The sequence below is a fragment of the Ctenopharyngodon idella genome, chromosome 1, assembly GCF_019924925.1.
Source record: "Ctenopharyngodon idella isolate HZGC_01 chromosome 1, HZGC01, whole genome shotgun sequence".
Lineage (NCBI taxonomy): Eukaryota > Metazoa > Chordata > Actinopteri > Cypriniformes > Xenocyprididae > Ctenopharyngodon > Ctenopharyngodon idella.
The window spans coordinates 37,553,293-37,567,743 of NC_067220.1; the positions used below are offsets into that span (position 1 = coordinate 37,553,293).

General features: G+C 36.5%; 1 protein-coding gene across 4 annotated transcripts in view; it reads right to left on the reverse strand.

The window, feature by feature from the left end:
- The window catches only part of mcf2la (mcf.2 cell line derived transforming sequence-like a), a 77,642-nt gene that overhangs the window by 30,692 nt on the left and 32,499 nt on the right, over positions 1-14,451 (reverse strand). For all 4 annotated transcript variants that reach the window (XM_051893315.1, XM_051893323.1, XM_051893336.1 and 1 more), the window contains exons 2-4: positions 12,938-13,021; positions 6,028-6,142; positions 2,707-2,797 (exon numbers count right to left, since the gene is read on the reverse strand). In XM_051893315.1, coding sequence (XP_051749275.1) covers positions 2,707-2,797; positions 6,028-6,142; positions 12,938-13,021 — 290 coding nt within the window. The remainder of the gene's footprint in view (positions 1-2,706; positions 2,798-6,027; positions 6,143-12,937; positions 13,022-14,451) is intronic.

The following is a 14,451-nucleotide window of genomic DNA, read 5'->3' on the forward strand; positions in this document are numbered from 1 at the left end:
CACTTCTTTTAAATTGTAATAACATTTTACAATATTACTGTTTTTACTGTATTTTTGATCAAATAAATGCAGCCTTGGTGAATATATTTGCAAAAAAAACAAACAAAAAAACAAACAAAAAAAAACCTTACCGACCTCAAACTTTTGAACACTACTGTGTGTATATGAATGTATTTTTTTTTCCTATTCAGAACATTTATGCTACTGAAACTTCAGAACATTTATGCTACTGAGCCACTAAACATAATCTGATATTCACCTCTAAGTCCTGCAATCCTCACAAAACACTAGCACTTGTTTCACCACTGTATTATACCTGCCCTACAGCAATGAAGTTCATTAATAATGCTAATAATAACACTAACAGCAATAAAACAACAACCAAAGCATGTTTGCACAATTTCTGCCTTGTTTGCACTGCAATTCAAAAGACAAATAAAGAGTCAAGACAAAATTGTTCTCAATTTCAGTGCTGGCATATTTACCACATTTTGCTTTTGTTTGGTAAAGCAGTGAAATTGATCACCTATTTAACTCCAGTAGTGTTTTTGAGCGCTGACCCAATTAAACACAGTTAATCTGATTAGCATAGTGACCTCTCCCCTACTGACCATCATACACACGCTCACTGCCTGCAGCCACAACACTTGTTGACAGACTGAAGAGTTTACCAGGAGCATAATAGCACTGATGATCACTACAATCCACACTCAAAACCAGCTAATAAAGAACAGCTGCTATTGTTGATTGAACATAACTTGAGATCATTTGTGCTTTCTGTGTGCTGTGTTTATACTCTTTATACTTGTGGATGTCTGCAGCATGCAGTGCTGTGGTGCGCTAGACATCTCTGTGGTGGATTAAATGAAAAGAACTGAGGGCCTTGTTTAGATGCCCACCGATTTGGAATAACGCTGAAATTCTGACTAATTCACACATACAGCCTAAGGCACCTGCCTGTCAGCTCCTATTCTTCATACAGCATGGAAAAAACAACACACACATGCATATGTTTCCTCATTCACATGGACACACAAAGACATTTCATCTTGGAGTGTTGAAAACACATGAACTGCATTTTTTCCTACAAGTACAAATAGCTAAACATTCTTAATTTAAGACAATTAGCAAAATGACAAGTTAACAAGTCTTATTTTCTGAAAAAAATAAATAAATAAATAATTATCTAACTTAAGTGACTTTACACATAAAACAAGAAAACTGGCAGATATTTTTTTCTTGTTTTAAGCATTAAGTCATTTATCATTTTATGATTATTAAATTATGGATTAGTAATTGTTATCTTTGTTATTTTTTATTCTATTTTATTTAATATTTATTGTATTTTATGATTGTTTTGTACAGCACTTTGGTCAGTGTAAGCTGAATTTAAATGTGGTATATAAATAAAATGTACTTACATAAGTCACTTATTTATCAATTTTCCAGAAAACAAGACTTTATGCGTTAAGTAACTTTGCTGATGATATTTGTACTAAAAAACAAGGCAAAACTACTGCAACTAATTGCGGCGTAGAATTCTCTTAAAGGGAAAGTTCACCCCAAAATGAAAATTCTGTTTTTATTTAATCATCCTTATGTAATTTCCAAAACGTATGACTTATATCTATCTTCTGTGGAACACAAAATAATACATTCTGAAGAACAGTTTTTGTCCATGAATTAAAGTCAGTCAGGACCAAAACAATATTGGACCCCAATGACTTTCATTGTAAAGAAAAAACAAAACATTGAGACATTTTAAGTTTTTGTGTTCCACAGACAGTAAGTCACAGGTTTGGGTGAGTAAATACTGACAGAATGGTATTTTTGTTTGGTAAACTATCCGTTAAAGGGATAGTTCACCCAAAAATGACAATTCTGTCATCATTTACTCACCCTCAAGTTCTTCCAAACCTGTATAAATTTCTTTGTTCTTTTGAACACAAAGAAAGATATTTTGAAGAATGTGTTAAACTGAACAGTTTTGGGGCACCATTGACTTCCATAGTATTTTTTTTTTCTACTATGGAAGTCAATGGTGCCCCAAAGCAGCCTGGTTACAAACTTTCTTCAAAATATCTTCCTTTGTTTTCAACAGAACAAAGAAATGTATACAAGTCTGGAACAACAGTAAATGATGACAGAATATTCATTTTTGGGTGAACTATCCCTTTAAAAAATAAAAGTATGATGTTTTCTACACTCAAAAAAATGAATTGTTGGATTTACTTAAAGCAGCGTCAAGTGGTTCCACACAACTATATTGAGTAATTTGTACAAATAACAATTTAGTTGTATGAACAAAAGAAATTCAAGTAAAGCTGACAAAATTTCTGAGTAAATATGAATCATTTGAATTTGTCACTGTTACACAATATTTATATGTGCAATTTACTTAATAATGTTAAATTTATAGCACTTTATTACATAAAGGTAAACAAAAAATAACTTATGTCAACAATAATTTGTGCGTTTCACTCAGCAATGTTAAGTTGACTGAACAAACACTTAAGTAAAGCTGACAATACTCATTTTTAGTAGAAACAACTAAAGTTTAAGTAATGAGAACAAGGATGGTTTGAGTGAAACTAACAACAGTGAAAGATCATATTTTTGAGTGTATCACAATATACACATTTAAACACATACACATCCTATTTTCATACTCTCTCACACACACAAACACACACACAGAGTGCTCACCGCGATCCGCAGCAGTGTCCCCTTCACTGATGCCCATCTGTCTTGCCGGCGGTCAATGACCAGGATGAAGCCGACCCCCGTCGAGCTGAGACTGAAAATCAGAGAGACACCATCACTATGGCAGCAAGGGCACACACACACACACACACACACACACACACACACACGCACACTTCCAAAAATCATAAACAATGACATACTGAAGATGTCACACACCTTAAAGGGCATCATTAAACAGTTCTCTACTAACTAGCAAACACACTGCAGTCATCCTTACACATCAGACTGACAAATTAGCCAGCACTCTGTATACTGCAAACCGTTATTTCTTATTATTCATAAGGACAGCATTTGCCCCCTAACACCCACGATGAATGCAAAATATATCCAAAGGCGTATTAATACACATAGACGTACGTTGAAATGCACTAGCCCAGAATGCAAACGTGGCAATGTAGCACAGAGATGCTGAGCTGGTTGCTACGTCCATCACCATGGAAAACGGCAGCTCTCCGTGCCAGCAGTATCAAGCTGCTTTTTAGTGACCGAGGCAGCTGAAAAATCCAATTACACACTCCTGATATTAAAAAAAACACAGCTTGAATGTGCAGAATCTACCCCCAATGCTGATATTCCAAGTGTCCTTCAGCAGATTTCGATGTACACAGATGGTTTTCCCTCGGTTTCTTTCTTTCCTTCAGTGCACCTTTGCTTTCATCGCCTCTGTTTATGGTTCCATTTGAATGAGTGCCACCGTAGGCAAAGACCGGGAGAGCTGCTACATTTTGCCTCCCCCTCTACAGCAACCAATCGTGCAGCATCAGGTGCTCCCTCTCAGCCAATCAGAGCTCAGGAGAGCACTGACAGACAGAGACTTGGAGTCTAGCTTGAATTGCTTATACAGAAGGTGGGTGTGAGATAGGTGCTGATTGATAATGAAAGCTCCTCCCAATAGAAACTGGCACTGCAGATGCTCGTGTATCAAATCTGCCGCCATTACAGTGACATACAGATTGTGTGTCTCTTTTTCTGGCTCGCATTACTGCTCCCGCCTTCTCCACCAAATTTCACACTCCCATCCCTTTTCTCTCCACTCATTCCCACCTCCCCTATCCCCCCTCTCAACCTTCGGCTGTTTTTCTCGGGAACGTTTGTTCTCCACTCCTTTCATAGCAGAGGGTAAGAGAAAGGAGAGGGATGTAGGGGTCTTATCAGCTGAAAAAGCCCCCGGTGCAGATCTGCACTGACATTGACTGATGACCTTGAGTGTCCGCCAGTAATAAAGATCAGAAATCTGATTACAATCATCATTGTAATTATAACCTTCCATTCAAAGGCTTCTAGGGGGTTCTAAAGCCATCGGGCGCTTCGTTGCACATGATTTATGGTCATATTGGTGCTTAGTCCAATACTGTTTTTAATTATTGTTCTGTGTTGTTAGTGCATTGTATTGAGTGACAAGCAATATATATTATTATTTTTTTAAAATTTTAGATAGCTGTATGCTTTGAGTGAACAATGGGATGAAGATATTCAATAGAGAACATTTGCATTTTCATTGTTAGCACAAAAAAAATATAACCGCAAGATATTTGGGTTTGACTGTAAATTGTTAATATAACTTAATATAATATTACATTTAATATTGTAGAAGTTTTGTCAGAAACCACAGAGCAAATTCAGGGCAATGTCTTACAAATCTTTGGATGAATTTTACACAAAAATACTGAGGTTATATTTAAAAAAAAATAAAATTAAAAATTAATTAAAATAAAAATTAAACTTAATTTAAAATTCAAATTAATAAAATAATAATAAAAAGTTACAATAAAATAAAATAAAATAAAATAAAATAAGGACCTCTGGCATTGTGGCATTATTTTCAAGCACATTTCCTTGATTCGATAATGTGTCCAGACAGTAGCATAATGATTTTTTTTTTTTTTTTTTTTTTTAAATTAGCATTAATTTAAGGCAATAAACAATATTTCCATGATATATACACACTTTTATGACTTCATTTTTTCTTCACATAACAGTAATGAGAATTATTATTATTATTATTACATTATAATACTTAGAACTTTGGGGCTAAATGTACTTAACTGAAAATAATGTCAAGTAAAACATAATTTCCTATTAAATTCTTTTGTGTTGAATATGACTAGGGCACATTTTTGAGGGTTTTCATGACCTTTCAGCTGCTGTATTTTGCTCCTGAACTCCTCTCATTCACCAAATTAGAACCAAATTAAAACCCCATCAGCCATTTTCAGCATGAAAAAATCCATCTAATTACTCAATCACCCCCTCTCTCTCTGTTTCTCATGGGAATAATGGGGAAACAAGAGATGTAGAGAGAGTGATGGAAAGCAAAGGACCAGAATCACTCTTTCATTAGAATATTAACAAGGTGTGTTAAATTAAAGAGGATTTCACGGGATCAGCAAATAGACCAATGCACTACTGAACTTTCACAAGGATTAATATTCAATAAATAAAATTATATACATGCGAATTAATTCAACATCTCTAGGTTACTTAATGATATGAAGTCAATAATAATAATAATAATAATATTAATGTATTTCCCAGAGAATCTCATGTATTCAAATTATTCACAAACTAAGAATGCATATGTAAAACAAGGGGCATTAAGATCACCTTGTTAACCATGTACATAATCACACACTCTAATTTAATATGCATGATGAATATTAATGAAGCAGCAGTCACACACACACAAGCAGGCAGTCATGTCACATTTTCATCGAATTGCAAACAGCATGATGTTACAATGGGAAAGCACTAGTTTGCCCCCTTCTGTCCAATTCAAGAACTAAAACAAACCACCAACATATTTCTTATAGTCTCTCATCTACAGTACAGTGATATGAATAAAATGATAATGCTAATGCTAATAGGATTAGCTGGGTAATTTAGTGTTCCCACACTTTTTCACCAACGAACTTCCATGACCTTTCCACTCGTTCATCATCACTGGATTTTAAACCATGTTCTAGAGATTGGGGAAATTATCTTAGAAATGTTTGGAATTAGATTAGAGTAGTATTAGAATACATTAAAGTACACATGTCTCCAATAAGACCTCCAACGGACAGACTGATGTTATCACACTGGTTAGGATGCAAGTCTACCCAATAAATAATGACTTTTATAGGTATGAAGAAGAAGAAGAAAAAAAAAAAAAAAAAAAAAAAAAAAAAAAAAATCACATTCCCTGAAACTTCAGAGATTTCCATTAATCTAGGAACCCTTGGTTATGGTAATGACTGATCCTTCCACCTCCTGTTTTCTCACCTGGGAATGCTGGTCAGGTATGTCAGCACATTGTGAAACTCCTGCTCCTCCAGCTCACCAAATGCCGGGTACTCTGGGAAAATAATGATGGGGCTGCCATTCTGTCCTCGGCCACCTGGAAATGCAGATTTGGAAGAATGCAGCTGTTAGCAATTCTGTTTGAGACGTAGCATGAAAATTAAACATCTTTTTATTCCATTATGCCTTGTTGTGATACACATTTGCACTGTTATAATATATGAAACCCTGCAGATTAAGAGTGGACATTGTCTCCTGCACTCATCTGAACTCATTTACAGTCTGACCTTAGATCTAATATATTTGAAATATCAACACTTAAGGCCCGTTCACACCAAGGATGATAACTATAAAGATAATGATAAAGATATAGTTCTAAAAACCGTTCTCAATATTAAAGAATAGCAGAGTTCACGCCACAGCTATAACGATAACGATATCATTGGAATTATTTTTTAGAAAGATTTTAACCAGCTGATGAACGATAAAAACATTGAAAGCCAATCAGAATCCATCCTGCTGTAACGAGCTAGAGCATTTAAAGTGACATACTGAACAGAACGATATTGTCTGCTTGTGTGGTCGCTGATATAGTTATCTTTATAGTTATCGTTCTTGGTGTGAATGGGACTTTAAGCATTTAAAAAGTCTTCTACCCACAAGGGGGCACTTCCACATCTTCCCATTTACAGCTCACACAGAGAAAGACGGAGACTGCGTACATTCACAGAAGACTAATTTCATCTATTACAAACTGCATAGACGCATCAAGGACATGAGGCAATGTCAAGGACACAATGCAACGCTATGAGAACAAAACCTTCAAATCTCCTCTTTTCCTGTCACTGAGCTTTGCCTTGCAAATACAGATGATACCATTTGAAGACATTGAGAGATAAACATCACACACATCATTACTGGGGCTTTCATATTGTCAGAGTGTGTGTGTGTGTGTGTGTGTGTGTGTGTGTGTGTGTGTGTGTGTGTGTGTGAGTGAGTGAGTGAGTGAGTGAGTGAGTGAGTGAGTGAGTGAGAGAGAGAGAGAGAGAGAGAGAGAGAGAGAGAGAGAGAGACAGAAAGGGAAAGAGGAAGAACGACATGTTTGGTGCACTGTGTGCAGTGACAGAGGTCATGTAATGGTGTATGTGTGTGTTTGGCTGCTACACTCTGTGATTAATAGAGCAGGATGGATCCACTGCAAAGCTCACACATACTAACACATCTATGACAGTTACACACAGGCACACAGGTGCACACACACACACACGAGGTGAAAAGGACACTGCTGTCGCATTTGTAATCATCAGTAGAGCAAAACCAAAGTGCTCCAGTCAATCTGGACCAGGTGAGAGAGAGAGAGAGAAAGAGGGTCATTCCATAATATTAAAAACATGCTAGCCAAAAAGACAAAGAGGCTTTCATCATGTTCAACACATACCATAGGAAAATAAAAATAAAAACACACTCACACAGTACTGAACGATATAATAGAGTAAGAAAATAACAGAATTGAACAGAGTAGAGTGGAGTATATTATAGAGTAGAAAAGAGTAGAATAACATATTAGAGTAGAATGGTGAATAAAATGGTAGAATAGAGTACAATATAGTATAGTATATTAGAGCAGAACTGAGCATAAAAGCACAACGGAGTATGTTAAAGTTGAATAGAGTACAATGGAGTATAACAACGTAAAATAGAGTAGAACGTAATAGAGGGCAGAATAGAATATAGTAAAATTGATTAGCTTATATTAGAATTGAGCATAAAAGTAGAACAGAGTAGAATTATGTACAAGACAGTAGAATAGAGTAGAATGAATGGAGTATAAAAGAGAAGAACTGAGAAGAATAGAGTAGAATTATGTATGGAAAGGGTAGAATATAGTATATAGTCCAGCAAAATGGAGTTTAAAACAGTAGAACATAGAATGGAGTATATTAGAGAGGAATGGAGTATAAAACAGTAGAATACATAGTAGAATGGAGTATATTAGAGTAGAATGGAGAATAATAAGATAGAAAAGAGTAGAATATAGTATAAAGTTGAGAATAATGGAGTATAAAACTAGAATATAGTAGAATGGAGTATATTAGAGTAGAGTGGAGTGTAAAACAGCAGAATATAGTAGAATGGAGTAGAATGTAGAAAAACAGTATATTACAGTTGAATAGAGTAGAATGGAATATATATACACGGGAGAATGGAGTAGAATATAGTATAATGGCGTATAATAGAAAAACAGTAGAATATAGTAGAAAGGAGTATATTAGAGTAGAGTGGAGTGTAAAACAGTAGAATATAGTAGAATGGAGTATATTAGAGTAGAGTGGAGTGTAAAACAGTAGAATATAGTAGAATGGAGTATATTAGAGCAAAATGGAGTTTAAAACTAGAATATAGTAGAATGGAGTATAAAACAGTAGAATGGAGTATATCAGAGTAGAGTGGAGTGTAAAACAGTAGAATATAGTAGAATGGAGTATATCAGAGTAGAGTGGAGTGTAAAACAGTAGAATATAGTAGAATGGAGTATATTAGAATAGAGCGGAGTGTAAAACAGTAGAATATAGTAGAATGGAGTATATCAGAGTAGAACGGAGTAGAATGGAGTATAAATCAGTAGAATGGAGTATATCAGAGTAGAGTGAAGCGTAAAACAGTAGAATATAGTAGAATGGAGTATATCAGAGTAGAATGTAGAGTAAAACTAAAATATAGTAGAATGGAGTATAACAGAGTAGAGTGGAGTGTAAAACAGTAGAATTTAGTAGAATGGAGTATAATAAGGTTTAATGTAGAAAAACAGTATATTAGAGCTGAATTGAATAGAATGGAATATATATGGGTAGAACAGTAGAATGGACTAGAATATAGTATAATGGAGTATAATAGTAAAAAAAGTAGAATGTAGTAGAATGAAGCAGAGCAATGTAAAATACAGTAGAATAATAGCAGACTGGTGTAGATTAGATTAGTATACAGGAACAAGCAGAGTAGAATGAAGTAGAATACAGTACATCAGACAGTACACAGACCCAAGAAATAAGGAACACAGACAACATTAACAGGAAAAAAAAAAAAAAAGATAAAAACACTCCATAAAGAGCTTTCATCAAAAACTTCACATACTGGGTGACTTTAGTTTCCTGTGATTCCATCAGACACACACACACACACACACACACACACACACACACACACCCTGTATGATAATGATAATATCAGACACGGGCCTCTGCAACCGTCTGGAGGAAAAAGGTTGGACAGAAAAAGAAAAAAAAAAAGATGAAAAGGGCAAAAAGGAAATGAAAACAGGAAATAAACAGAGGAAGCATCTAGCAGTGGAGGTCTGTCATTAAATCTAGGTGGAGAACTGAGGCCTAAGACCAGCAGAGACCATAGGAACATAAACACACACAGTGCATATGCTGCATGGACACACACAGACTGTACATGACATCGCTCACTTGTTCCCGCATTCACAAGTCACTATGTGATGAATGCTCCATATAGTGCACTATAAGGGGAAGTTGTTAAGTGAGTGAGCAATCTAGAAACAAAAAAGTATATGGACAGCATTTCTCAGCAGTCTTAGTCTCCAGATTGTAAGATGGGCAATATACTGTTGGTAGTGTTGGCTAGTGTACATCAGTTGTGCACTACAGAGACAAACAAACTTACCACTTAGAATTCAGGCAACAGCTTAAAATGGATGACACCCCTTATAGTGCACTACACAATTGGGAGTGATTTCTTAAGTCAAAAGGCCACCAGTTAACAGAAACCAGAGGTGCAATGAACACTGATTCTTTAAATACAGTACTGTAATTTACAACGCATTAAAAATGAAACAGAGCCTTAAAATCTGAACTACAATTGCACCATTACGCAGCAGCCAGAGCTCACTGAACCTCTCTCTCTGTCTGTCATGGCTTCATTTAAAAGGTTACAAAAATAAGCTTAGTGTTATGAACATCCTATTTGTTTCTGTAAATAATTTTGCATGGAATATCTTTTGGAATATCCTTGTTTCTTTAATGATGCAACTTGGTTGTTGTTCACTCTTCCGGCACTATTGCTGTAAATGTTTAATGGCATGTATAATGCATGAGTTGAGAGTCAGGGTTCGTAAATATTCAGAGACTCTCTCATAGATTTGATGCAATAAAGGCATGAGGGGTTTTTATAGAAAACCTGAATCCCAATCTAATCCTCTTATTCACTATAAAACTCTTCTATAGGCCTCACACACAGCCTAACTGTCATTCAAATATCCTCGCAAAGCACATCAGCTCGGAACGGTGTTGTCAAGCGCATCGTCATGGCAACACTGAATAATTAAGGGGTTTCCTCCAGTCAGGCGTTATCCTGGGCAACCCGAGCCGGGCCCTAACTGGGTTATTTACGGAGACTAGAGAGAGTTTCTGGAGTGTTATTAAGTGACTGTGTGTATGTGTGGAATCTGTGCATGTTCTGAATGAATCTGCCGTTGACACCGTGAAAGCAGGCATTTATAAATAATCTCTGTTGCGTATTCACATGTGAAACCGGACACATACTCAGGATACTGTCAAAACACTAAATATAGCTCATTAGATCAGTGCTTCATTCTCTCATTAGATCAGTGCTGCAGCAGACACTGCAGAAACCTCTATGCTATAAACGTTTGAGTGAATGAGAACACCAGCATGGATTTATGAAGGATCATGTGACACAGAAGAGTAGAGTAATGATGCTAAATCATAGGAATAAATTAGATTTTAAAATATATGAAAAAAAAGGAGTTTTTACTGTGTTTTAAACTAAATAAATGCAGCCTTTGTGTGCTTAAGAAACATTAAAAAAAAATCGTACCGCCCCCAAACTTCTGAATGATAGTATAAGGTGATCTAAAACAGCTAAAATTGTGTTCTTTCTTCAGGTTAAAGGTCAATATTTAAGCAAAAACCAATCAGCACACAGATTTGTGCCTATTACCTAGGGCAGGGATCGGCAATTAAGTTTGGCATTGGGCCAAAAAAAATTTTCGCCATTAGATGGCAGAAATTCATTGAAAAATGCAACTAGAATTGCCTGTGAAAAACTGTTACAGTGTCTTTTAACTGGTATTGAGCTGTTTACTCTGTGGTAAATCCTGTAGTAGGACAGTCATTAACAAAAAGCCACATTTGTGTGGCGGTGTCCGGGTTTTACACTGGATAAATTAATAAAGCGGAGTAGTGACACGTAACCTGGCAAGTATCTTCATTCCCCATCTTGCAACACAGACCTCCTTGCTAAAGCACACATATGTAGGAGATGCGAAATGGATAAAAATAACTTGAATAAGCCCATTAATGGCATGTTTGAGTCATGCTCTTAACGAACTAGCCTATGTTTTATTTCCTCTTTCCATATTGTGAATAATAAATGTGTAACATTTTAATTTGCTTGTTACACAATGGATCCTAACTTATTGTAATAATTATTTGACGTAGCCTACTTTTACACTCAGAATTATTTCTTGGCATCCTCACGTACTAAACTGCATTTTTTAAATTGTTTGCGTGCTGGAGGTACGCAATTACGTTGTGTGCATATTAACATTGAAGCTAACTGGTGAGAGTAAATGGCACTATCAAAGAGTCTAAAGAGGAAAGTTGTCAGCGAAAATAGGGCATACAAAGAGGAATGGAAAGACAACAATGCGTTTATCCTACCTAGTTTTGTGAATGCAAAGCCGGTGGTGTCTTAAACTGCAATGAAGTTGTGCTGTTTTCAAAGAATATAACACCGGACGCGAGCGACGCGACGCTACAAAAGATAATAGAACCCATTATAATGATATTGTCTACACTGGATGTGGCACGGCGCGACACAACACATTCCCGACAGTAAACGGATTCCCCGTTATATTTCTGACGTAGTCCAAGTGCTTTGCAACGGTCGGTTTGTCGCGTTCAGTGTAGAAGCTGTTGCGGCGTGGCGCGTCTGGTGTAGACACGTTGATAATATTAGACGTCACCATGAGACGAAGATCTATTTAAGAACTGGCCACTATTAAAATAATCTGGCTGCGGGCGCGGGCCAGATATTATTGCTGGCGGGCCACTTTTGGCCCGTGGGCCGCCTATTACCGACCACTGACCTAGGGTCTGTTGCATGAAGTTGGTTTCAGTTCCTAACCAGGTGAGTTTGAGATTGGTTTGAGCAAACTAGTGGTGTTCATTACCATTGTAACGTACGGTACACGGCTAACCTGCTCCGGAGCAGGCTTTATTCTGGGTTAGAGATCTCAAACCAAAACTGGACCAATCAGCTGTGAGCAAAGTAACCTATATCTGAAGCAATAAAGCCATTATTTAGCCAGTAAATCTCGCTCCAAATTAAAGCAGTTTATATTGCTACAATTTTAGAGACAAAATTTCCTGTCTTAATTATTTATTATATTTATATGATATGAATTATGATTATGTATAAATATGTAAAAATAATAGATCAAACCCTGAGTTGACAGAGAATGTTTATACAGAGCATTTTGAGCCTGCTGAACCTGGTTTTGTAAACTCTAAACCTACCCTGAAACTCAGAGTTTGTTCAACTAGCTTCATGCAACAGCTCTCCGATTGCTCTAAATGTAAGCACCTTTGCTGGCTTAATCAACGTACACATCTGTTTGCGCCACTTGATGTTAAAACTAGATTTTTTTTTTGTTTTGAAAGGCTTTTAAAACAAGCGATTTCTTCTCAAAATAAATAGCTAATTTTTAAAGTTACCAATGTTTTGTTGTACAGGTAAACTCATTTAATGATGATCATTTTGATAAAGCTTTCAGAATCTCTGACAGTGAGCAGTGAGCACACGATGGTCTTTATTGGCAATGCATTCTGGGACTGAACAGGAGACTCACCTGACAGGAAGGCAAACTGTTTCCTGAGGTCTGGGCTGATGTCCGCGGCACACAGAGGACTGCTCTCCTGCTGCATAATCTCATCTGCATGAGAAATAAAGAGATTTAGTTAGTCCACAGCATTTAAAAAAAAAAAAAAAAAAAAAAAACACAATAGACAATGAAAAATTGTTGTTACTTCACCTTTAAAGTGCCCCTATTATGCTTTTTTTTTCAGATATTACCTTTCATGTAGTGTGTAATTTAGTTGTTTGTAAATGTAAAAGGTCTGCAAAGTTTCAAAGATCAAAGTGCATGATAAATTGAGTTATTGTCTCAAAAAGAAAGAACCGATTCTAAACTGCCTGAAATTATTGCAGTGCATTGTGGGATTGAATGAGTGCACTAGACAACATTCACTATGGTTTCAGACACCTCTACAAAGGGCACTATTTGAGGGGACAGCCATATTTAAAGGTATAGGGGGCGATTTCAGACACAGCCATGGTAATGGCCGTTTCGTATTCATCACACACTGTAAGCGGTAGACCAATCACAACAGACTGGATTATCTGACCAATCAGAGCAGAGTAGGCTCTCAGAGAGGAGGGATTTAGAGAGACTGAATCCTTGATCAAACCATTTAAATACTGTGAGAAAAAAGGTGATGCTGCAATGTTTATTATGATGAATTATGTGTTTTTGACCTTGGATGCAAACCTATTGTAGGAGACCTCCAAAACAAAATTAGGAGTCTTTAAAATGGCAAAATAGGGGCACTTTAAAATGTAAAAATTACTTTTTTTTTTTTTTTAAAGACTCTAAAAACACCACAATATCATAGACACAGGAAGCTGACTTCACATTCTTAATGCGCACGTGTGTTATAGTGAAGATGGCATGCACTTGATACGAGTTTGAGAAGAGTAGCTGTATGTTTGGATGGAAGAGCGGTTAGATGAACAGTTTGATGGAGAAAAGAAGGTGAAAACAGAGGAAAAGGAGGGTATTTTCATGTGAATCAGGAGATGATGGATTATTGTAAGCAGCTTTTGAGAGCCTTGAGCCACTGCGGGGTGTGTGTGTGTGTGTGTGAGTCACTGCCGTGCTGCGGCACATCTCTCTCAGGCTCAGACTCTAAGAGTTTAGATTGGATATGTTCTCATGCTTCAGGTTAGAGTATGAACACACACGTTGGTATGAATAAAGGTGAATTCAGGCCACTGTGAACGGATGAATCCAAAACAAACCAAGACAACATGATCCATCCTGACAAACCACTGGCACAGAGCCTATCAGCAAGGAAAAAGTCACTGGACACAAGTCGGAAACACACCCACACACATTTTCATCTGTCTTTCCTGCTGTTAGAGGTGCTTGGGACCTTAAGGAATCTCTGTTAAGGATCTTGAACTCAGCATATGGGTATGGAAGTAGGCCACAGATAAACAGCACTGTAAGTGGGCTTACTGATTTCATCATTAATTCTCTTTCCATTAGTCTTGTAGCAGAGGCTTTACGGCAACTCATTGAAT